At 53.3% G+C, this 25,846-nt stretch overlaps 3 protein-coding genes across 3 annotated transcripts; 2 read left to right on the top strand and 1 right to left on the bottom strand.

Moving 5' to 3' along the window:
• Positions 1–5,539: 5,539 nt before the first annotated feature.
• Positions 5,540–9,110, top strand: LOC100285613 (CASP-like protein 2C1). The gene is made up of 3 exons (NM_001397137.1): positions 5,540–5,875; positions 5,980–6,103; positions 8,548–9,110. The coding sequence occupies exons 1-3, from the start codon at positions 5,706–5,708 to the stop codon at positions 8,815–8,817; spliced, it is 564 nt and encodes a 187-aa protein (NP_001384066.1). The 5' UTR covers positions 5,540–5,705; the 3' UTR covers positions 8,818–9,110.
• LOC103629688 (fasciclin-like arabinogalactan protein 14) lies at positions 8,928–10,540 on the bottom strand. The gene has a single exon (XM_008650802.4). The coding sequence runs from the start codon at positions 10,446–10,448 to the stop codon at positions 9,621–9,623; it is 828 nt and encodes a 275-aa protein (XP_008649024.1). The 5' UTR covers positions 10,449–10,540; the 3' UTR covers positions 8,928–9,620.
• A 1,314-nt stretch (positions 10,541–11,854) lies between these two features.
• PPR10 (Pentatricopeptide repeat-containing protein 10, chloroplastic) lies at positions 11,855–14,503 on the top strand. The gene has a single exon (NM_001163740.1). It carries the CDS (start codon positions 12,022–12,024, stop codon positions 14,380–14,382), a length of 2,361 nt encoding a protein of 786 aa, NP_001157212.1. The 5' UTR covers positions 11,855–12,021; the 3' UTR covers positions 14,383–14,503.
• Positions 14,504–25,846: the final 11,343 nt, after the last annotated feature.

Raw genomic sequence — 25,846 nt, 5'->3', positions numbered from 1 at the left:
CAGCGGCTGCTCCGCTATAATTCACCGGACATGTCCGGTGTACACCGGACTGTCCGGTGAACCAGCAGAGCAACGACTACTTCGCGCCAACGGTCACCTGCAGGCGCATTCAATGCGCGCCAGAAGCGCGCAGAAGTCAGGCACGCCCATACTGGCGCACCGGACATTGAACAGTACATGTCTGGTGTGCACCGGACATCCAGGCGGGCCCAGAAGACAGAGCTCCAACGGTCGAATCCCAACGGCATTTGGTGACGTGGCTGGCGCACCGGACATGTCCGGTGTGCACCGGACTGTCCGGTGCACCATACGACAGACAGCCTCCACCAACGGTCAAGTTTGGTGGTTGGGGCTATAAATACCCCAACCACCCCCACATTCAAAGCATCCAAGTTTTCCAGCTTCCAACCACTATACAAGAGCTAGCATTCATTGCAAAGCACACCAAAAGAGATCAAATCCTCTCCCAACTCCACACAAAGCTTTAGTGACTAGAGAGAGTGATTTGTAGTGTTCATTTGAGCTCTTGTGCTTGGATCGCTTCTTTTCTTTCGCACTCTTTCTTGTGATCAAACACTCACTTGTAATTGAGGCAAGAGGCACCAATTGTGTGGTAGCCCTTGCGGGAAGTTTGATTCCCAAGTGATTTGAGAAGAGAAGCTCACTCGGTCCGAGGGACCGTTTGAGAGAGGGAAAGGGTTGAAAAAGACCCGGCCTTTGTGGCCTCCTCAACGGGGAGTAGGTTTGCAAGAACCGAACCTCGGTAAAACAAATCCTTGTGTCTCACCGCTTTACTCGCTTGCGATTTGTTTTACACCCTCTCGCGGACTCGTTTTTATTTCTAACGCTAACCCGACTTGTAGTTGTGTTTATATTTGTAAATTTCAGTTTCGCCCTATTCACCCCCCTCTAGGCGACTATCACCTTCCTACGGGAGGGTTGGAAGGGGGTCGCGCGGAGGGACGAGCAAACGAACAGGCTCACTCTCTCTCTCTCTCGCGAACGCTTGTAACCCTTACTACGAGCACACCCCCCTGGTGCGAGATAATACGAGCCGCGTTTTTCCCCTTGTGTTCCATCTCGCGTCAACCCATCTGGGCAGGGCACGCAGCGACAAATTTACTCGTTGGTCCAGGGACCCCCCGGGTCCGAAACGCCGACAGTTTTATTGTAGGTTAATCATGTATTCCAAAATGGACTCAAACATGACCCCCAAAAAAATAGGACTCCAATTTAGCTTAGATGTTCTTACTGACCTCCTAAGGTGGTGGCCAAAGTGGAGGACGTCCAAGGGCTTAATTGATGTGATCTTCGTCTACTTTGGGTATGCTTCAACTTGGACAGGGTCCCAATGCTGAATTTCAGGCCCACAACAACAATATAGCTCTCGATGGAAACATCAATAACTTATGGCAATTGCTTAAAGGCTTTGAATATACGATCTTAAGGTAAAACTAGATCCATTCGAAAGCTCATCAAATAAGATTTTTTTTATAAAGTGCTCATGGATCTCAAACTCATTCTAAACGAAGGAGTTATGACCTTCCTAATGAAATATTGTTGGCTACCGATAAATTGGAAAGTCAACTTTGATGGACGTGCATTCTCTATCATCATCATCATCATTATTTATAAGAATATTTAAGATATCAATATAAGGTAGCAACCAATTCTTAGTTTTATCGTTATACAAATGTAGAAACGAGCTCATGATCCTTGTGGTGGTAGGCCTCCTTCTACGTATGATGGGGTCGAGTACATAGGCTGTCGATCGAGCCCATGGATCTATCGGTACATGCTTTTTTTTTCGATGAACTTGATCTAGGTACCTCTGTTATATATATTATTATTGACAGGTAATGTAAACATTAATTAGTTTTGTTGTACAAACTTGACCAATTAGATAGTTTACTTTAAAATAAAAAATGGGTAACAAGTACTCCGATCCTGTGTTTCTAGATCTGAAACAGATCCATACAACAAACGTAAGATTACCCAATCAAAGCCCAATAAAAAAATATATACAGTTCACATGAGTGCGAGTGCGACGAATGGACAGCATGTGACCGACCAAACGGGTCCTTCCCGTAATAAGCCGTAGCATTGCAGACATTTCATTTAGGCCATTTTTAGATTAGAGATATTTTTTTGCCCTGTTTTCTGTGTTTTATATAAAAAATAAACTAATTTCTTTGAAAATTTTATGAATACTAATCATGTTAAAATTCACGTGTTCCAAAATAGGCCTGGAGTCCGTACCTGTACCTAGTGTGAGGGCCAGTGGCCTGTGGCCTCCATCCGTCTCCAACTGCATGCTTCCATAGTTTGTTTTTCGTGCAGCTAGACTGGCCCAGGGACATACGTAGGGCACCGGACAAGACCACTCCGATCCGTTCGTTAAGGCCGACGACGATCGTTTTGCGCCATCGCCAGTTCGCCATTAACGCGCGCGGGTGATGGTCTGATGGAGATGATGGGTGGGACGTAGGCGTTGAATTAGCCACTACGAGCGGCTCCACTTTTCCAGAGGTTGAAGACGAGAGAAGGCCACTGCACGGCCGCCGGATCGTGCCTTCTTCGGCCGTGAACCAGCTCGCATGCTTGCCGTTGCACTTTTTCTGTTGGGAGTACCTAGGCGTTGAATAGCCAGTACGAGCGGCTCCACTTTTTCAGAGGTTGAACTTATAGATGTCCAAACAGTGCGGGCCGCCCGTTTGGCCCGTGGCACGACACGAATTTTGCCCGATCCAAACATGGCCAGGCACGGTCGATTACGGGCCCGGGCCGGCACGACCCGTTTAGCGGGCCGGGTATGGGCAGATACGGCGGCCCGCGTGCTTTGGCCCGGCCCGGCCCGATAAATGGGTCGGCCCGACGGCGACCCGCATATTTATGTAAATACTAAATATATAAATACATTTAATTCTCTCATAATATGTAAATACTAAATATGCGACCAAACATATATAAAATGTATACATTAATATAAAATGCATACATAAATATTTTGTTGTCTTAATATATGTAAATAATATGTTATTATATATGATTAATTCTGTTAAATGTATGTATTTATATACCACTTTAATGTTGGTTCGGGCCAGTGGACGGCCCGGTACGTTGAGGCCCACCGGGCCAACGGGTCGGCCCGACACGATTTTTCCCTGTGCGTGTCGGGTTTGGACATGTCCCTAGGCACGTGGGTCAGCCCGACCCGGCCCGAAGCATCAACGGGCCGTGCCTGGCCCGACCCTATTCGTACCGGGCCGAAATGGGTTCGGGCCGGATCCGTGCCGGGTGGCCCGTTTGGACATCTATAGTTGAACTTGAAGACGAGAGCAGCAACCAGCAGGCCACGTACGTCGACGTCCACGGCCCTGGTATGGTAGGGATCGTGTCTTCTTATCTTGGGCCGTGAACCAGCTAGCTAGCTCGAGTCGCATGCATGCCATTGCACTTGCACGTCGTGTAGACAGGTGCCCGCCTGCCAACTACCTGCTGCTTTGCTCATCAGACTATCGGAGTTTGCGCTGTCACTGAAAGTGAGGACAGACAACGTGTCCGATTCAGTTTGTTCCTCTGCTAGTTTAAGCCGTGGACAGTTTTAGAGTCATCTTCAACAGACTAACTATTTTGTACTATAAATTACACTGTTTATAATGTGAAATTTAAAATAAAAAAATAAAATAGAGACTGTTGGAGATAGCCTAACAGTCGTTACGGTGCATTTCACTCTTCCGAATACGCAAATCATACCCCGCGTCGTAGGATCCACGCGCTCCCGCGCGGTTGGTCCTACGCACTGTTTATGCGGCGTGTCACTGGTGCGCAGTTTACTTGGTACCAACCTTTTCATGTTGAGTCCAGAGCTTGCCATGTCCTGATCAAGTACGAGTGTACGACCCCTTTAATTTGGTAACAAGCTTCAATACCCTACAGCTACAATGGCATCTATCTGACTGGTAAGATACCCTTCAATTAATCCCTAGTGGCTGCTGTACGTTTCAACGGAAACTCATAGGGTTATGGGTTGTATACTAGTAGAATAAAAAAAAGCTCTAAACATGCGGTGCGACATAATTTTTACAGGCGGGATTCGGGTATCAACCACATTACTTGAGAAAAACGCCACTACAAATCATATTTCTACAGGATGATTCGTAAAAAAAAAAACGCTCGTAGAAATCTACAATTTCTTGTGCCGGTTTTCTTAAGCAACGACCACTAGAAATCATATTTTATATACTTAAATTATTTGAGTTTTTGAATTCGATCCCGGATGATAAAACTAACAAAAATATAAGTTATTGTAGATCTCGAAAAGTTATGAAGCTTTGTGGTTGACAACTTTTGTTATTTGAAATCAATCTCGGGTATCAAAACAAAAAGAAAAGTTGTAGAACTTCGAAAGTTATTCAACATTGTAGTTGACAACTTTTTTTGTTTGAATTCATTTACGGTCTCGAATAGTCAATTTACGCTCGGTTGGTTATTAATATGTGTGCAACAAAACTGTAATCTAAGAACAAGGCACATCATAGATGCGCGTGGTAGATTAGACTTCACGTGAGGGTGAGGTTATGAGTTTGGTTCCTAGCTACCCTGCTGACGCGAATTTCGCGCGAAAAATTGTCGCGACTTTTACGATTTCGATGTCACCGACGGTTTATTAAAAAAATGCCAGAACAAATATATAGATTTATAACCGCTTGTAGAGTTTTCTCTGTACTTAGTGGCAGTAGCAATAATTAGCCACCGCCCACCGAGCATAGTTTCGATAGCATAATATAGCTACCATCAAGGGGAGAGACACTGTCGCTGGCCCTGAAAGCCAGATCGAGCTAGCTATTGCAGCTACTAGCTAGCATATGGTCGATTAGCTAAGGCTGTACTGGAAGTGCTTCGGTTCTTACTACTACTAGGTACTAGCTATGCCATTGTCCGTTGAGGGACACATCTATCAATATTCAAGCATCAACCACGCCAACAACAACAATATTGATATGGTGAATGTGCTGTGGCGGCACTTCTTGTATAATAGCTTGTTTTATTTACACTTGTAACAAATTAGTTCGCGGGACCTCCTGCCCGGCCCTGTCACGACACGACACGGCAATCCCCTGCCGTAAAACCATGTCAAAAGCTAGCCCGCCGCCCCCCAGTAGGCTAGGAGCCTAGGACAGTAGTAGTATTACGGACATGCATGTGCCACGCCTCATGAATTCCATTAACTCCTACTGTACTAGCCGTGTCTTCCCTGGGATCCCGTCTCATTCGCACTGCTGCTGCTACCCCTCGATCGGCCGTGTCCTTTGGATGATCCCGTCAACTGTGCACAGAACGCACAGCTCTGTTCGGTAGCATGACATGGCTGGCTGGCGCGGTACAAACACCAGCATGTCCCGCTACGTGTCGTGCAGCGATCCATGTCGAGCGCCCTATAAGACCCGGCAGACCGGCCGTGCCGAGGTGGATCTGGATCCGGACTCGACTCGAAGCCAAAACCAACTCGCTCTCTCTCGCTCTCGCACACGGTAGACGGTACGTCCCGCTCCCGCGCGCGGCCGGCCACGCGACTGGTCAGGCGCGAGGCGAGCGTTCACGCGCCCCGCGCCTGCTGGTTGCGGACGGAGGGGATATCCACGATCAGAGCGGGGCCAGCCAGCGCGGGCGCTGCGGTCGACGACGGTCTCTGTGCGCGCGCGATGGTGGCCGCGGCGAGGGTGGTGTCGGGGGTGAAGGCGGAGGGTCTGCTGCGGGGCGCGTGCGCGGCGCTGGCCGCGGCGGCCGCGCTGCTGGTGGGGCTCAGCACGCAGACGGAGACGGTGCTGCTCGTCCGGAAGAAGGCCACCGTCAAGGACGTCCAGGCGCTCTGGTAAGCTAGCTAGCTAGCAGCCGAGCCCAACCATTCTTCTGCACTGCAAAGCACGGGTGCGCTGATCGATCGATGGTTGTACGCGCGCGCTGCTGCTGCCGCAGGGTGCTGGCGATGGCGGCCGCGTCGGCGGCGGGCTACCACCTGCTGCAGCTGCTCAAGTGCCTCTACCTCGGCCGCCGCCGCAGCGGCAGGGCTCTGGCCTGGACGTGCCTCCTGCTCGACAAGGTAAGTGGCTCAAGCTCATCGTACGCCTCCCTCCGCAACCAGTTGTGCTTGCTGGTTCATTCTGGAATTAGGGATTTGCGCCTTCCATTCGACAGCTGCGTTACCTATATAGGCTGCCTGCCTGCCTGCCTGCCTATAAGCTGCACACGGCAGCCACTCTACTGCGCTACTCCAGTCGTACACTTGTGACTTGTCAGGCCCCATCCATACATGCTGCTGCGTGATTGGGATTTACTAGCTAGATAGACAATTCAACGAATAATAAATGGGAATTCCTAATAAATGTGCTCATCGGCGCACAGGGCAAGCAAGCGTGTGTATTGAGCACTAAAATAGGCAAGGCGGACGATCCAGCCGGTTCTCGTGCGCACGGGTTTTGAGTTTCTTGCTACGTTTGTTAGCTAAAATCGTGGGATTAATTCGGAAAACAATTTGTAGCTCTTCCTTTATATAGATAAAGGGTTACGACCGATTAAAACCTCACAATCAATTAAATCAAATCTATTTATCAGTTTTACCTTTTCGTTCTTCCAATTCTTAGGAATAGAAGTAATTTAGCCTTAGAATTAGATCTAGTTTAGTCTTTCACAACAATCTCTACTCGGCTCTACGCCAATTAGAGGAGTACCGAATGACCTGCCGACTCGGAGCAACCCTTTGGAACTCTTTCCCGGGATCTCTCCCGGGATGAGTTCTAAGGTTCTTCGCGGAGAAGAAGACCCTCCACGTTATTGTGGACCGTTTGGTCCTAGACGTGGACCGTCCGGAAGTGTGTAGAGAAGGAGCTGCTCCTGCTCTATGTCGCGGACCGTCAGGCTCTATGCCGCGGATAATCCACGCCTTTGTAGAGAGCCCTGCTAAGTAGGGATGAAAACGGTCGGAAACGGTCGGTAAACACTAAAACCATTACCGTTTTCATATTTTTTATCGGAAACAAAATCGAAAACGGTAACTCCGGAAACGAAAACGATATCGGTATTTCGGAAACATCGGAAAAGAAAGCTCGGTGCGGAAAATACACCGGTAACGGTCGAAATCTAAAATACGATCGGTAAACGTATCAAACTTCACAATAAAACAAAATTGACAAAAGATCACAAATATCACAAGTTCACAATTCATGATATAACAAGTTCACAATATAACAAGTTCACAAGGATCACAAATTTATAATATAAAAAGTTTACAAAGATCACAAGTTCACAATATAACAAGTTCATAAAGATCACAAGTTCACAGACTCAAAGTTCACAATTCACAATATCCACTCGATTTAGTTGACATGACATGCTTACTCATAAAATATTTTTTCCTCACATAAAAGGTTTTTTCATAGCCTCACAGGAAAACCCTAAAATCTAGTGTGTGAAAAAGACAGACTGTCGGCTCTCTATCATTATATATTACTAATACATAACATGTGCATAGAAAATGATGGATTCGTTCGAGAGACCAAATCGTTAATCTCAATTGCCTTCCAACATCATCTAACCCCAAAAAAATCTTAAAGCGTCCAAAAAATACAAAAATAAGTAATCCTTATTCAGAAATGTACAGGCGATGCGAAAAAATCACATACTGTAAAATTCCGAAAAAATTCCGAAAAAATTCTGAGACACAATTCCGGAAATTTCCGAGACACAAATCCGGTAATTTCCGACAAAAAACCGGTAACCGATGGAAACGGTCGGTAAAACACCACGCCGATTCCGATACCGATTCCGGTAGAAAATTCCGAAAACCGATTCCGTTTTCGAAAAATACCGTTACCGGTGAATCCGATCGAAAAATTTCGAAATTGGTTTCCGGAATTCCGAAAAATTCCGAAACCGTTTTCATCCCTACTGCTAAGCAGTTCGTTCCTGTGTTTGGCGGCCGAATCAGTGCTCAGCATGTTTGGGATTTAATAAGATAGCGTTTGATGCGTGTGTCGTCATTAAGCGCGTCAAGAATTCGGGATGATCGCCATCAATGGAGGCGGCGGCGGTTCCGATCCAAGCGGAGGCTGGACTCTTCACCATCCGTCCATCCATTAATTAATTAATTAACAAAACAGCGGCTTTTGCGTGCTATGCAGTTGTCATTTGGATTGGATATGGTGGAGCGAGTGCGACATCGCCTTGTGCGGAGTGAATACTAGTACTAGTGATCGCAGTTGGTTAGCCGTAGGAAACACCTCGAGCTATTATTACTACACACGGCGGCCGGAGAAGGACCCGCATGCAATGCAATGCAACTGGCCGCTCCGTGTCGGTGTCGCCAACAACCGCAGCAACAGCTGCCTTCATCACAGAGAGCGCTCGAACAGTACGGCGTCGGCTACTAACCACAAAGGAAGGACACAGCAAGTCAGCGGCAGGAACAGCCCACCATAAATAAACGCCGTACTCGTCGTCGTACGTACGTACCTACACAAGTTTCAACCTCTGTCTCTGTGGCCGCAGGCGTGCGCGTACGCGACGTTCGCGACGACGGTGGCGGCGGCGCAGGCGTGCGTGGTGGCGCTGGACGGCGCGCACGCGCTGCAGTGGACCAAGCTCTGCAACATCTACACCCGCTTCTGCGAGCAGGTCGCCGGCAGCCTCGCGCTCGGGATGCTGGCCGCCGTCGGCACCGCCGTCCTCTCCGCCGCCTCCGCGCGCAACGTCTTCCGCCTCTACTACTGCTCGTCGCACGCCTCGCCGCCGCCGCGGGAGACCTGCGCCGCGCACTAGACCTCTCGGCCCAGGGCGTCAGCTGGGCCGGGCGTGCTTCTCCGGAGAATCTAACACTGGGCCGTCACGAAGCGCAGGTGCAGGCCCAGATGAAGGATGATTGAGTTGTGCTCTAGAGTGTACTCCTCCTACCTGTGTTTCCCTCTCTCTTTTGTCTTTGTCTCTCTAAGGTGTGTACTTCTATTTTCATTTAATTTTGTTGCATTTGGTACGTTAGTTGTGACGTGAGTATGTATGTTCGTCAGTGTATTCCGTACATAATATAATAATAATAATAATAATAATAATAATAATAATAATAATATGTTGCCTCTTTACCTGTAGACTGCAGTGCAGCTAAAGAATAAAAAGTAGTAGAATATAATAGTGGTTCTCCAACTTAGCATTATATGTCATACCTGGTCCCCAGAAACAAGTAAAAATGAATCCTAAAATATGATCGGTTCATGCAAAATTGTTCAAAACCTCAAACCAGATGTCAATGTGGTGCGCGGGCAAACCAAGTGACACACGGACCCAAGTGAATCGTGTGTTGGTGTGGTAGGGAATCCATGGATCAGAAATGACATGCAGACGGAGTCCTTGTCTCGACATACTCGACTTGTTTTTGTGGCCTTTAATTTGTATTTCTACTCTCTATAATTCCAAGAAGCCTAATAATATAAGAAAACAAAAAAGTGCAAATATCGACTAAAGAAAAAGGCGATATAAGAATTACTTACTAGGGTGCGCAACATGAGCTATTACAAAAATGCATGTGACGATTCCCTCCCGATCGATCAGTTGCAGGCAGATGGAGCAATCTACAAGTACCCGAGCATGGATGCCACCCCCACGGCCGCACCAATCCACCAACTGGTCACTTCCGCCACATGACCATGCGACGGCGTCGGCGCTTCAGCAGTAGTGTCCGGAGCCTCCGCGGCATCGCCCTCCGAGGACGGTAGCGTCGTCGGAGATGGCCTCAACGAAGCTAACGTCGGCGCAGGGCTGGGCGCGATGGCCATCTGCCTCATCCTCGGCGCGGGCGGCGACGGCAGCGGCGGCCGCGGCCTGGTGATGACGCCCGGCGGCACGACGAAGTTGCTGATCTGGAGCACCGATATGTTGTACGGCCGGGCGGTCACCGCCCTCCTGAACGTGGCGCTGACCAGCGACCCGGGCGCGGCCGATACGAAGACAGCGCCGGCGCGCCCTACTGCGGTGACGTTCAGGAACCCCGTGCGGTTCAGCGCGGCCCCCGTGGTCTGGAACAGCGTGGTGACCACGGCGGGCTGGCCGCTCCGGGGCAGCGCGGCCAGCTTGGCCGCGTCGATGTAGTCGAGCGCAACGTGGACGGAGACAAGCTCCACGAGCGCGGCGCGCGGCAGCCTGGCGCTGCGGCGCAGGAGCCAGTCCACCGCCGAGTTGTCCGGGACCAGCACGGTGACGGCGCTCCGGCGGTTCACCTCGCGCGCGACGCGGGTCTTGCTGAGGAGGAGGTTGAAGAGCTTGAACTCCGGGTACCGGCTGAGGATCTCCGTCACGTTGAAGGCGGCGGCGTCGCCGGTAGCCGGTGGGGCGGCGACGGCGGCGGCGGGCAGGAGGAAGAGGAACACGAGCGCGAGCAAGGAGGTGGTAGGAGCCATCATGCGTGCGCCGATACACGTACGTACGTACACGCGCAAGCACTGGTACCGCACGGCGTGTGGCACGTAGATATAGAGAGCGCGAGAGGAATTGGAGGACAGGAGGGGTTTAAGGTCTGGACAGTTAGAGTGAATCAGTGAAGACTGCAGATCTCACTCTCACAGTCCGATGACCACTTCTTCAGGCGCTGTCATGATGCATGCATGTTACCTTACATACAGGGGCAAGTTTGATCGTGCTAGTGGTCAGGAATGATTGTCATGACCAGGATTCTTGCCTATTTTTCATTGTACTGTCAATTTAGTAGAGAGTGAGAGAGAGAGAGAGAGAAAAGAGAGGGAATTATGATGCATTTGATCAGCTTTTGAAACCTGCTTCTCTGCCTAAAAAAATAGAAGATGAATAAAAAGGGTTTAGTTTTTCTGTAGCTACTTTGAAAAAGCATTTCGCTTGGACCCTACTTTTATTGCTTATCCAAATTCGTTATCTTAATAAATAGTAGTTGAACCAAATGCACCCTTAGCTAAGTTCCTAGTCTAAGAATGAGAATGGGCCTTCCCGGGTTTGGGGTGGGCTGACCTGACTAAGACAGGCATTTTGTGCTTCAGAGCCATATACTATTCGCATGAGCCTATGTTTGGTTGTCTGCATCCGTACATTCACCCAATACATCCGTATCTTATATTGCACAAGCTGAAACACATTCATGCGCAAATCAGATGTCATGTTGTCGCCAGCTGTAGCTTCAGCTTTTAGCTCGTGTGCTGATGTATAGTATAGCTCAACAAGCGGATAGATGCAAATAGATTGGTGTCTGGTCAGAAAAAAGGGGAAGAGCGCAAAACGGGAGTCGAGTATGTTTAGTTTAACTTTTTTTCGACTAGCTTTTTTGAATCTGGCCGTGAGAAGAACTGCTAGAAGTGAAGAGAATGTGGGTATCGTTACTTGCGGTAGAAAATGAAGATGTTCATAAGATTCACAAACTTTAGAAAGTAACTATTCTTACTATTACAACAACTTAGCTGATTATGTTTTATGTTGATTTTGATGAATTTAACTAAATTGGTTTTTATAGAAATTGGTTGAGAAGCTATAGGGCTTGTTCGCTGCGGCTTGCTGCGGCTGCGGCTTCTACAGTATTTTTCTCTCTATGGATTGCAGCTGCAGCAATCCAAACAGCTGCAACAGTGTCGGCTTGTAGCCAGCCGAACACGCCCATATCTTTGGTAGTAGCCGGAAGCTGAAAAAAGTGAAGGACCGACAGCGGGTGGTCAGAATCTGCCGGAGGCAGCAGATTTGCGCCACTCGATCAGGGATCGGTGCCACTGACTGATCCGATCAGGTCCAGACCTCTTCCATACCAAACAGCGGGGTGAGTCGCCTCGCCGGCCCTCCTCCCGCCAGCCAACTCCCCGTCCACCCGCTCCCGCCACCGTATCCGTAAACCCAATCCCCCATTTCCCCTAGGGGGCATGCTGCGCGCGGGCCTCCCCTCCACGCTCACCAGCTCGTAGCCGTTTCCTGCCGCTCCTGGCTCCTGCACCGAGCGGCAAACCCGCGCCGCCGCCGCCGCCGATGGAGGCCACCGGCAGGGGGCTGTTCCCGAACAAGCCCACCCTCCCGGCGGGGCCGAGGAAACGGGGCCCGCTCCTCCCGGCCGCGCCCCCGCCACCGTCCCCCTCCTCGCTCCCGCTCGACTCGCTCCTGCTCCACCTCACCGCGCCCGCCCCCGCGCCGGCCCCCGCGCCGCGGCGGTCGCACCAGACGCCGACGCCGCCGCACTCCTTCCTCTCCCCCGACGCGCAGGTGCTGGTGCTCGCCATCTCCTCGCACCCGCTCCCCACGCTGGCGGCCTTCCTGGCCTCCCGCCGCGACGAGCTCCTCCGCGCGGACATCACGTCCCTGCTCAAGGCGCTGGAGCTCTCGGGGCACTGGGAGTGGGCGCTCGCGCTCCTCCGGTGGGCAGGCAAGGAGGGTGCCGCCGACGCGTCGGCGCTCGAGATGGTCGTCCGCGCGCTGGGCCGCGAGGGCCAGCACGACGCCGTCTGCGCGCTGCTCGACGAAACGCCGCTCCCGCCGGGCTCCCGCCTCGACGTCCGCGCCTACACCACCGTGCTGCACGCGCTCTCCCGCGCGGGCCGGTACGAGCGCGCGCTCGAGCTCTTCGCCGAGCTCCGGCGCCAGGGGGTGGCGCCCACGCTCGTCACCTACAACGTCGTGCTGGACGTGTACGGGCGGATGGGCCGGTCGTGGCCGCGGATCGTCGCCCTCCTCGATGAGATGCGCGCCGCCGGGGTCGAGCCCGACGGCTTCACCGCCAGCACGGTGATCGCCGCGTGCTGCCGCGACGGGCTGGTTGACGAGGCGGTGGCGTTCTTCGAGGACCTCAAGGCCCGCGGCCACGCCCCGTGCGTCGTCACGTACAACGCGTTGCTCCAGGTGTTCGGCAAGGCCGGGAACTACACGGAGGCGCTGCGCGTGCTCGGGGAGATGGAGCAGAACGGCTGCCAGCCAGATGCTGTGACGTACAACGAGCTCGCCGGAACGTACGCCCGGGCTGGGTTCTTCGAGGAGGCTGCCAGGTGCCTGGACACAATGGCATCCAAGGGTCTGTTGCCAAACGCATTCACGTACAACACCGTGATGACAGCCTATGGGAATGTTGGGAAGGTGGATGAGGCGCTCGCTCTGTTTGACCAGATGAAGAAGACCGGGTTCGTGCCGAACGTGAACACGTACAATCTTGTCCTTGGCATGCTTGGCAAGAAGTCAAGGTTCACGGTGATGCTAGAGATGCTTGGAGAGATGTCGAGGAGCGGATGCACACCGAACCGGGTAACATGGAACACAATGCTTGCAGTCTGTGGGAAGCGTGGCATGGAGGACTACGTCACCCGGGTTCTGGAGGGGATGAGGTCTTGCGGGGTTGAACTGAGCCGAGACACCTACAACACCCTGATAGCTGCGTACGGCCGGTGTGGCTCGAGGACTAATGCCTTCAAGATGTACAACGAGATGACCAGCGCTGGATTCACCCCCTGCATCACCACGTACAACGCGTTGCTGAACGTGCTGTCGCGGCAGGGCGACTGGTCCACCGCCCAGTCGATCGTAAGCAAAATGAGGACCAAGGGGTTCAAGCCGAACGAGCAGTCGTATTCGCTGCTGCTCCAGTGCTACGCGAAGGGGGGCAACGTGGCAGGGATAGCCGCGATCGAGAACGAGGTGTACGGATCAGGTGCCGTTTTCCCAAGCTGGGTGATCCTGAGGACCCTTGTCATCGCCAATTTCAAGTGCCGGCGACTGGATGGCATGGAGACGGCGTTTCAAGAGGTGAAGGCCAGAGGCTACAACCCGGACCTCGTGATATTCAACTCCATGCTGTCCATCTACGCGAAGAACGGGATGTACAGCAAGGCCACCGAGGTCTTCGACTCCATCAAGCGGAGCGGGCTGAGCCCCGACCTCATCACCTACAACAGCCTGATGGACATGTACGCCAAGTGCAGCGAGTCGTGGGAGGCCGAGAAGATACTGAACCAGCTCAAGTGCTCCCAGACGATGAAGCCCGACGTGGTGTCCTACAACACGGTCATAAACGGGTTCTGCAAGCAGGGGCTGGTGAAAGAGGCCCAGAGGGTCCTCTCGGAGATGGTCGCCGACGGCATGGCCCCCTGCGCCGTGACCTACCACACGCTCGTCGGGGGTTACTCCAGCCTGGAGATGTTCAGCGAGGCCAGGGAGGTCATCGGCTACATGGTCCAGCACGGCCTCAAGCCTATGGAGCTGACCTACAGGAGAGTCGTCGAGAGCTACTGCAGAGCGAAGCGGTTCGAGGAGGCTCGCGGCTTCCTGTCCGAGGTCTCGGAGACCGACCTGGATTTTGACAAGAAGGCGCTCGAAGCCTATATAGAGGATGCGCAGTTTGGAAGGTAGAGAGAGGGAGAGTGGCTGTGCTAAGAGGTGGGCTTAGGTACAGTTCGTACGGTTTTCTTTGGTTACAGGCAACTGTCGGTTTGCAATTCGCTTGTTATATATATATGCTCAAGTTTTGATAGCCACATTCTGAAGCAAGTTTCGATCAGCGCATAGTGTGTACCTACCTATAGCCACATTCTGCTGGTGCATACTTTTTAGATTGCGACAACCTGAAGCAAGCCTGAAGAGGGGCACCTGATGTTATGTATGTATGTATGTATGATGTGTCATTCGTTCTGAATACAAACTACGCCATTCAGTTAATCTAGAATCTCTCAGATGGGCAGGGCAACCTCATCGGTTAGCAGTAGTAGTACTCTGTATCCGTTCATCATACTGCTGTCGTTCCTCCGATCCGCTCTCGATTCTCATGGGTCGGAGATGAAAATCCGTAGGCCTAATTTGGATACTCTAGTAATGAGTGAGATTAGAGTGGATTGAGATGTATTAGTAGAGTATTTGATCTATTGGGGATTTAAACTCTCTCCAATCCCTCCAAAACACTCTAATCCTAAAGTATCCAAACTAAGCCGTAGGAGTTTCTAGGATCCCCATATTTACTAGGTTACGTGAAACAATTAGATTCAGCCTAGGAAAAAACTCATTTTTTTTTCTTTCAATTATTGTAGAAACTAAAAGATCGCACGGTCCATCCTGCTTTAGCTTTGCCGTGTCATGACAAAGGCGATCCAAAACTGAGGAGCATCTGTAAGTGGATCGGAAAGGGAAGAGACCTAAATGGGCTTTTTTTTTACAGATTTGAAGTGCTGAAGCGCGCGCGCGCGCGCACGTGAGTGACCCGGCCACACATGTCCCAACGTAGATGGGCCAGAAATGGACCGCGGTTAAATCAATGTGTATTGATAAAAACGAAACCGTTGCCCAAAATTCCAAGGCGGCAGCATGGTACTATTGGCTTCAAAGAATACGTGTGTGTGTGTGTGGTGGTGGTGGTGGTTTTAAACGTTCTGCTCATTGGATCTTCCAGTGTCCCGTTAATTAGGTTAACAGAAGGTTATTAGCAGGGTAAAACAACAAATGTTGAGAGAGCTTAGCTACGTACACACCGGAGCCTTGCACAGCTCCTGACCATTTACTCCCCCCTCCCCACGTGGGCTCCACACAGCCGCTGTACTGTACGCGGCGGAGTGAGTACGTACCTGCTCTGCTCCATCCCTCTGCTGCGGTGAGGGTGAAGCGACAAACAACTCCACGGGAGAACTTGAGTGCTGGCTGGCGTAAACTCCCATTAAAATTCCCCCCACTGTGCTTCTGCTTCTGCTTCCGTTCCGTCGAGTACGGCTACCTGACCGTCTCTGCCGAGAGCTCCAACGCCCGTCGTACCGGACCAGGTGAGCTGTATGTAGCCCGTATGCCTGAATTTAAAACTTGGCCGGCTGATGAGTCGAGAGCTCGCACAGCAGCGACAGCTAGCCGTCTAGCGTGCGCGTACGTCCACCAGCTAGCGCCTTGACTAGTTGGGCGTATGTTCCTGCGCGCGTCATGGACTGACGGTCCGTTCCTCAACTGGCGTCCGTCGAAAGAGATCGACTGTCAGAGATCCGGATTGCCTCGCTGAATGCTACTAAAGCCGAATTTGGGCACTCACTCGGAGACGCCTGCCGTGGCAGCGCCGTTTTTCGCATCTGGTCGTATCGCCTGCCTGCCTGCCGCGCCAAAGAAAATGCTGGTTCTCTTTACGTACGTACATCCTAATACCGGGCAGCGGCGCAGCACGCAGAGAGACACGACTCGTCGTCCGGTCCTGGTTGGAGGAGCCGTCTGGTCGAGAACTGGCCGTTCTGAGTTTTGGCCGCCGGAGCGATGTGATGATGAACTGGTGAATGGTGAATGAAGTAAAAGTAAAAGTAAAAGTAAAAGTAAAAAAAAAAAGTAAGAATCCGACGACCGAGCACGAGCACGTGACGCGGGGACTTCCCTTCGCTTCCTTTGTCCCCGTCTCCGAATCCCGGCCACGTGGGATCATCAATAGTGAGAATCAAGCCGCAGTAAATGGAAGGCTCCATCAATGCTCCGGGGACACCTCACTCCGATCCACTGGGACGGACGGCTGCCGGCCGGATCCAACCAGCGTACGCCCGGCGCCGGATCTCGCCGCACAGTTCCGCGATCTCCTCCTCCTAGCTCCGACCCTGAGGTGTGCCAAGTGCGATCGGCCACGGCCAGCTGCTGTACGCATGCACCGGCCGCGAGCTAGCGTTCGCTGGCGGGCCGCTTGGGCATGCGCGTGCGCGCGATACCTCTGTGCCTGTGAGGCTTTGTTTGGAATTGTAGTATTTTTGCAGTTTTGAAACAATACTATAGTATTTGATGATATTATAGTATTGGAGGCCAAAAGGTGTTTGGTTTGTACAGACAAAACTCAGTTTTAAATACCATGGTTTAACCAAAACTGTTGTATTTTTGGAGTTTTTGAAACTCCACTCAGGACCTCAGTTTTCTTCTCTTCTCTCTACATATACATTGTTTTTCCAATAGAACCAAACATATCTCGGTTTTGAGCAATACTGTAGTTTTACTGTGGTAAAGCAATACCGTAGTATTTATGTCATGTATAATTGTAAATTATGGTATCTCAAAACTACAGTATTTCAAAACTGCATTCCCAAACAGGGCCTGAGTTCGTCCGTTCCCGGCCGGCAGTGTGGGGCTGTGGGCTGGAAGCTGCAGAAGGCCGGCGCCACCGTGCATGCCGTGTGGTGTGAGTGTGACCGCCAGCGACGGCGACGGCGACGGCGACGGCGCGGGACCATGTTTCAGCACCCGGCACGTACGTGACACGAGCAGTCAGTCAGGGGCCGGGGTTGGTTGTGGTTCGTCACCTCGGAGCGCCATGTGCAGTCGAGTCGTCGGAGCCGCGCGCCAGAGTCGCGTATCTTCATGTCGATGTCGATGGAGTGCAGTGCAGTGCAGGAGCGGTCCTGTGTAACGGTGGACCGAGGCAAGCTACTAGGTCACGTCAAGTCGGTTGGACCACCGGCCCGGCCGCAGTCATCTATAGCTCGTCGATCTCATATCTATCGGATGCCTGCCTGCTGTGGCCTACACGGTAAACACATTTTCTGTCGTCTATATACCTCTTTGTTCTTACATATATATGGAGCAGTAAGACTATACTAGGCAATTTATTACACCTACGTACGTAGTCAATACACTACAGTACGTGAGATGTACTACACCTTCAATGCCGTAAAAAAAAACAGCATTTACGTACCTTTAGTTACGAGCGCTCGATCGGTTCAATATAAACACGCGAGAGTAATTATTGGCAAGGATGATATATGTACATGCGAAAAGGAAACCGTAAATAATGGCAAACTGAGAAGTATATAAAACTTATTTCGTGCATGGCTAAAGTCTGTCACGACGACATGGTAAGGATGATCGATATATGTACCTACACAAGCTAGTATTATTATTATCCTATGGAATAAGAAGTATAATTTCAGTTTAATAAACACACGCAAACACACACATGCATCTATCAAGGTGAGATGCAAAAAGTGGATATATATATATCAACGAATTTGAACAACATATGAATTGGCAACTAACTTGTATCACGAACAAAATAGTTAAGAAAGTATAGATATACACAAATAACGTACTAGTACGTGGTGGCAAGAATTACATGAGTTTGAACGGACCTCGAGCTAGCTGGCTAGCTAGCTAAAAAGATGCAGGCATACAGATATATACCTGAGCGCACGCACAGCCATGCCGCGCGTCAGTCCACCACGCTCAGCCTCGCCGGGCTCACGTACTGGTACTGTACTACCCCGCCGCCCACGCTCTGCGGCGGGATACGAGATCGTCGGGGCGGCCGGCGGGGGCCTGGCCACCGCACTGCATTACGCCATTACACTATTGTGCATGGCGAGTCGGCCTCGGCCACCCCCCACATACTGGACCATACCCCGTCGCGCGCGCGCGGGCAGCGAGAGCCGGGACCGAGGCGGCGAGGCCCCTACGCACGCAGCGCGCAGCGCCCGAGCTAGCTCCCCGACCCCGACCGCGGAATGAAAGCCAAACTGTTCGCCGAGATCGGCTCGATCTCGGATGCTGGCCGGCCGCTCGTTGCCTGGGCCTGCTGGCGCACCACCATCCACCGTCCAGGTCCAGCAGGCAGGCATACGGCCCGTCATGCCACTGGCACTGGTACTGCACGCACGGCGTCCGGCGACTGCGGCGTGCGCGCAGACGTCGACGTCTGCCGCCCGCTTTGTCTTTCGCACTGATCTTGCGGATCGATCGGCCGATGACCAATCAATGGCCGGCCACAGTTCTCGCCGCCGGCCGCCCCGGTTCGACATCTGACTGGTGGATCCACATGGGTTCGGTACGTGATCCCCGCACCGCAGCGACAGATGGGGGGGGGGGGGGGGGGGGGGGGGGGGGCATGCATGCCGTTAGAGTAACTTCAACCAAATAAGATTTTAGACGACATGGTAGCAGCGCTGGTTTACTTTACCTGACAGCAATTCGAAAGGGGCGAAATAGCTGCTCAACCTGCTGCTATCAGTTCATCCATCCTAATATACATATATATCATGGCTACCACTTTAACAAAATTGAAATAACTTGTAATTTTAAATGGAGGAAGTTGCTTGCATCGTTGACTATATATGCACTGATGACATAATTTGACAAGTGCTCATGCCGGGCGGGTCCACGGCACTCCTTTCCCTTAGAGAGAGCGAGATGACACCCGTACGTAGTTCCAGGACATCTCTTGCATGCCTTTCCCACTATATTTACAAACTCTTCTATAGTTATGTAAACAACTCCCTAAATATGAATTTAAGAAATTTTCTGGGAAAACTCTTCTCCAACAGTTATGTAAAGTTGTGCTTGGGAGTCCTTGCAATTTGAATAAACCGAGATCTTACCATGACTGCAATTTTAGAGAGACGCGAAAGTACAAGCATGTGGGGTCGCTTCTGCAACTGCAACTAGATAACTAGCACCGAAAACCGTCTTTACATTGGGTGGTTCGGTGTTTTGATGATCCCTACCTTATTGACCGCAACCAACAGTTATATGTAAAGTAGGTCCTTAAATTTACAAACTCCCTACAAAATCCAATTTCATCCCTATATTTACCAACCACGTTGGGACTTCCTAAATCAATGTTGGTTCTAAATCCATCGCGAAAACCATATTTTGACCACTGTTTTGCGTCATTCCAACGTCATGTTGAGCACAAATCTATCTCCAGTCAGTTATGGCGGGGTATGGCCCACGCCATACCTCAGCCGGCCCAAGAGGATAGAAAAACAAAAATTCTCTAGACTTTCATTTGTGCCCCGCGTATGCCTCATCGCTGAGCACCACGCTTCACCGCTAGGCGCTAGCCCTGCCTCCACCCGCTCTGGCCGCTCCACACGCCCACGCCCATGCCTGCCTCCGCACGCACGCACAGGCACATCGGGGCCCATCTCAAGAGCTCTTCCCATCCACATGCACATGCATCCGGGCACGGTGGCAACATGCCCAATGGGCTATGGCAGCAGACCAAGATTGTGCAATGTGGTTCGTCCACAAACTTGACGAGGAGAAAATGCTACCGTATTGTCGGCGTTTCGGACCCGGGGGGTCCCTGGACCGACGAGTAAATTTGTCGCTGCGTGGCCCTGCCCAGACGGCTTGGCGCGAGATGGAACACAAGGGAGAAACGCGGCTCGTATTATCTCGCACCAGGGGGGTGTGCTCGTAGTAGGGGTTACAAGTGTTCGCGAGAAGGAGAGAGTGAACCTGTTCGTCAGCTCGTTCCCCCGCGCCACCTTCCGCATGAAGGCCCTGGACCTCCCTTTTATAGTTGCAAGGAGAGGGTCCAGATTTACAATGGGGGGGTGTAGCTAGGCGCTAACGTGTCTGGCAGGGAAGTGCCTGAGACCTGTGTACATGCCAACGTGGCTGTCGGAGAAGTGTTTGAGCCCTGCGTAGGCGATAACGTGGCCGTCGGAGAAGTGCCTGAGCCCTGTAGAAGCACAGCTGTCGGTGCTGCTGGGATCCTGCTGACGTCTCCTTGCTTCCGTAAGGGGCTGAGAACCACCGTCGTCATGGACACACGCGGGGAGCCATCATTACCTGTTACCGGGACGAGCCAGATGGGACGCCGGTCTTGTTCCCTCGTAGCCTGAGCTAGCTAGGGGAGGGTAATGATGTATCCCTTGTGGTGCGGTTGGTCCGAGCCCAAGGTCGGGCGAGGTGGAGACTTCTCCTGAGGCCGAGGCTGGGGTCGAGCGAGGATGCAATTCCTCCCGAGGCCGAGGCTGAGGCCGAGTCTTGGGGTCGGGCGAGGCGGAGACCTCCTCCCGAGGCCGAGGCCTAAGGTCGGGCGAGGCGGAGCTTCCTGTTGCGCCCAAGGCTGAACTTGTTGTTGTCAGCCTTGCCCGGGTGGATGGCACAGCAGTCGAAGCGGGGTGAGCGGCGCTGTTTTCCTGTCAGATCGGTCAGTGAAAGGGCGAAGTGACTGCAGTCACTTCGACCTTGCCGACTGAGGCGCGCGTGTCAGGATAAGGTGTCAGCCGATCCTCGCATTGAATGAGCCTGCGATACGGTCGGTTGGAGAGGCGATTTGGCCAAGGTTGCTTCTTGACGAAGCCTGCTCGAGCTGGGCCTCGGGCGTGCCAAGGGTTCGCCCACTGCCTGAGGAGGCCCTCGGGCGAGACGTAACTTCGTCCGGGACTATAGTTCCTGCCCGAGGCTGGGCTCGGGCGAGGCGAGATCGCGTCCCTTAGGTAGACGAAGCCTTGACATGAACCGTGCCCATCAGTCTTTGCGGTTTGTGCTGAGGGTAGTTACCAGCCGTGTTTAGGAGTGTTGGGGTACCCCTAATTACAGTACCCGACAGTAGCCCCCGAGCCTCGAAGGGAGTGTTGGTACTCGCTTGGAGGCTTTACCGCACTTTTTGCGAGGGGACCGACCTTTCTCGGTTATACTTTGTTCCGGTGGGTGCGCGCGAGCGCACCCGCCGGGTGTAGCCCCAAGGCCTCGGAGGAGTGGTTTGACTCCTCTAAGGTCTTAATGCCTTTCGTGATGCCTCGGTCGGCCTTGTTGTTCCCTCATGCGGCCTGGTCGTAGCTCGGGTGCATGGTCAGGTTCCGAGTTTTTAGGCTGGTTTGTTGACGCTGTCAACGGTTTGGCCGTAGCCAGGTTGCGAGAGCAGCCCCCGAGCCTCTGCACGGAGCGAGAGGACGATCAAGGACTGTCTCGACTTTTATTATACGCCCCTTCGTCGCCTTTCCGCAAGGAGGAAGGGGGGGAAAGCACCATGTTGCCCTCGGAGGGCATCGAACATGGTGTCTCCAGTGAGTTGCTAACGGGTGATCCGAGTGGACGCCCGTGCCCCGTTCGATAAGGGTCGGCTAGTGGCCCAGAGGCGCGCTCCAAAAGTACCTGCAGGTGATTTGCCGGACCGGACCCGTTCGATAGGGTCCGAGGGCTTGATGCCTCCCTCTGGTGGGATTCCGTTACAAAATCGCTCCTGCTGGTCTCAGAAATGTCCTAGGATACCTCGGGAGCGTAGCCCGAGCCTCGGCCATGTAACGGACGTACCCAGAGTCATCCCTCACTCTGCGTGCTCTAGGGCGGCTGTTGAACCCTTCCAAGGGGCCAGCCTTTGAATCCCTAATCAGTAGTGGGCACGGAGCCCGAGAGCACTGGGGCGGCTGTCGAACCCTTTCGAGGGGCCAGCCTTCGAACCCCTGATCAGTAATGGGCTTGGAGCCCGAGTGCTCTAGGGCGACTGTCGAACCCTTCCGAGGGGCCAGCCTTCGAACCCCTGATCAGTAGGAGGGCTCGGGACCCGCTTCCTTCGCGGAGAAGGATCCCTTTCGAAATATCCCCTTTCCCGGTCCCTGTTAGCAAGAGAGAGAAAGGGGAAAAGGAAAAGGATATGAATTTAAATAGTGTGGCGCACCTTTTTTGACGCGGTCATCATGGCGGAGGTGAAACGACGCCCGCTTTGCCTGCCAAAGGTGTCGCTTGCCCTGCCGAGGAGTTAATGCGACGGGACGGGCGATTCGCGGGGCGGCTGTTGCGCGTGCGCGAGTCGTTCGAGGAACGGAACACGGGCGTGTCGTCTTCACGCCGTGGGAGAGGGCTCCCCTGCCGCTTCAGGAGGGGACACGAGCCTGCAGGCGATTTGACCGCTACTTCCGCTCGTCTGCTGCCGCCATTACTGCCGGTCCATTTTTGGCCACATCAACCGTCGCGCCTCCTCCCGCGGCTGACTGACCCGTGATCGTTGTGCTCGATTGGCACTGTTGGGTTATGCGCAGGGCTGCCTCGAGTCGTGGCACCAGTTCCGCAGTCGAGAAGGCGTGGCATTGGCGCAAGTGGTGGTGTGGTTTCTTGCACGTAGTAACCGGCGCGCCGGTTACATGACGTGTGGGCCTGGGCCTCCATGCCAGATGCGACGAAGCCAAAGGGGTGCGCCACCGCGGTGCGGTTGCATGCCACCTGTATGGCGGTCCGCCCTTTCGACCGCTGGTTTCGGCGAGGGTGGAGGAGTGCTTGTAACCGCGGGGCGGTTACATGCTCTGCGTGCGGCGGTTTGGCTTCTTTTGCTTTGGGTCAGCCCGCCTGACGTGTGGGACCCAGCCCCCGTGTCGTAGGGGGAGGGCCCTGAAGCACATCGGTGGAGACTTTGCCCGTGGCGCTTGGGGATACGAGTGGGGAGAGCCGCCTTTAAAAAGGGGTCGATCTCCCGGGCAGTAGCCATGCCTTCGCACTCTCCTCATGCATCGCTCCCTTCCACCTTCCGAGCCCCCGGATGGGGAGCATCTGCGTTGCCTTCGTCTTGCTGCTGTTGGAGGAGCGCGACCTCGCAGGGGTTGGCACCCTTCAGCCATCACTCGACTTTAAGGATTTTCATCATGCAGCCCGGCTGCATTCCCTCACCAATGGTCATCCGTAGGGATGATCATCAGCCTTGTGGTGGGGAGAAGCGAGCCGGGCTGCGGCCTCTGCTCCGCCCTCAGCTTCAAGGATCTTCATCATCTGGGCTGGGGAGGAGGGCGGGGCGAGTTGGGGCCTACCTTTGCGTGGGCCGGCGACCCGCTTCTTCCTCCGACGTTCGGGGGAGAGGGGCATCCTCCAGCTGTGCGGAGGAGGCGTCCTCCAGCCATGCGGGGGAAGGCGAACTGCCGCTGCCCGACCAGGGTGCAACTGTTCGTCCTTCGCCCGGACGATCGCCGGCTGCACCGGGGGGTCGCACAACACGTCGTACGCCGCGAGGGCGGTACTCGTGTTCTGGGACGGTCCCGTTCTCGTTCTTGTGGCGAGAGCGGGAGTGAGGACCTGCCAGTGCGCTTTGGGGCGGCTGTCACTCGCTGGTGCGGTGTTGGTGGGCAGGTGGCCGCTGTCGTCGGTGCTGAGGTGGTGGCAGCTAGAGGAGGTTGTCTCTGCCGACGAGACCGTCGGCGCCACCTGCGATCGGACCCCCGGGTCTTTGGCTCTGATGGCTTGTCCTCGCTCCTCGTGTGGGGGCGTGGACGAGGGCCTTCCTACAACAGCGTCTGCCCTGAGGTCATTGCTGCTGCTGTTTAGCCGCCCGAAGCGGAGGTTGTTGTCGCTGCTGGTGCAGTGGTCGCCGGCGAGCCACCTGGAGTTTGTTATCCCGTAGGCCCTCTGGTGTGGAGGTTGTTCATACCCGCGGGAATGTAATGGTACCCTGAACATGGGTGTTTGTTCATTGTGGCCGCTGAGGCCTGAACATTTGGGCATTTGAGCGTGATGCCGTGTTTTTTCTCATTTCGAGCACTAGGACTCGCCTGTCGGCTAGCTGAGCCACTTAACCGAGCGTGAGCTGCTTTGCGCGGAAGGTGACGAGTGAGATATCCGTATCCCGGAGGCGTAGGAGTCCCTCGGCTCGGTCGGCCTTGCCGCTTACGTGTACTCTCGTCGTTTTTAGGGTTCCGCTATCGAAGCAGTCAAAACGGCACGAAAGTCGTTCTGGCAAAAAAGTTTTCAAGCGTTAGGACTTGTTTGGCAGTAGAGTCCCTCGTTCAAGCGTGAGTTACTTTTCACGAAAGGTGATGAGTGAGGTATCCGTATCCCAAAGACGTAGGAGTCCCTCGGCTCGATCGGCCTTGCCGCTTACGTGTGCTCTCGTCGTTTTTAGGACCCCGCTGTCGAAGCAGTCGAAAAGCGCGAAAGACGTTCTGGCAAAAGACTTTTCCGAGGAAAATTTTGACGAAGAGGGGGTTCCCCCTTCTAGCCCCTGAGGGAGGGTCGGGCTTTGCCGAGGCAAGGATGATCCTTCCTTGACGGTTAGACTTTATTTATGTATGTAAAGAAAAAATGAGGTATATGAACGACTTGAAACATCTTAAGGGTAAAAGCGTAGTTGTTGGATGTTCCAAGCGTTGCTGTAGACCTCGCCTTGATCGTTGGCCAGCTTGTATGTTCCGGGCTTCAAAATCTTGGCGATGATGAATGGCCCTTCCCAGGGAGGAGTAAGCTTGTGGCACCCTCGGGCGTCTTGTCGTCGCCGAAGTACCAGGTCTCCCACCTGGAAGTCTCGGGACCGAACCCTTTGGGTGTGGTAGCATCGCAGAGACTGCTGATACCGCGCCGAGTGGAGTAAGGCCACGTCCGGAGCCTCTTCGAGCTGGTCCAATGAATCCTCTCGGCTGGTCTGGTTGCTGCGGTCGTCGTGCGCCTTTGTCCTCGGGGAGCCATATTCTAAGTCCGTGGGTAGGACAACCTAGGCCCCATAGACTAGAAAGAACGGCGAGAAACCCGTGGCTCGGCTTGGCGTCGTCCTCAGACTCCAGACCACCAAGGGTAGCTCTTTCATCCACCGCTTGCCAAACTTGTTGAGGTCGTTGTAGATCCTTGGTTTAAGTCCCTGCAAAATCATACCGTTGGCACGCTCCACCTGCCCATTCGTCATGGGGTGAGCTACGGCGGCCCAGTCCACACGGATGTGGTGGTCCTCGCAGAAGTCCAGGAACTTCTTCCCAGTGAATTGCGTGCCATTGTCGGTGATGATGGAGTTCGAGACCCCAAAGCGATGGATGATGATCGTGAAGAACGCCACTGCCTGCTCGGACCTGATGCTGGTTAAGGGTCGAACCTCGATCCACTTGGAGAATTTGTCGATGGCGACCAGCAGGTGCGGGAAGCCCCTAGGTGCCTTCTGCAAGGGACCGACGAGGTCTAGACCCCATACTGCAAACGGCCAGGTGATGGGTATTGTCTGCAGGGCCTGAGCGGACAGGTGCGTCTGTCTCGTGTAGAATTGACGCCCTTGGCAAGAGCGTACAATCCTAGTGGCGTCGGCCACCGCGGTCGGCCAGTAGAAACCTTGTCAGAAAGCGTTCCCGACGAGGGCTCGGGGTGCTGCGTGGTGACCGCAAGCCCCGAGTGTATCTCTCGCAATAGCTCTTGT

This window comes from Zea mays, chromosome 6 (assembly GCF_902167145.1).
Source record: "Zea mays cultivar B73 chromosome 6, Zm-B73-REFERENCE-NAM-5.0, whole genome shotgun sequence".
Taxonomy (NCBI): domain Eukaryota; kingdom Viridiplantae; phylum Streptophyta; class Magnoliopsida; order Poales; family Poaceae; genus Zea; species Zea mays.
The sequence above is the reverse complement of the archived record's forward strand: the minus strand, read 5'-3'. Positions and strand labels throughout refer to the sequence as shown.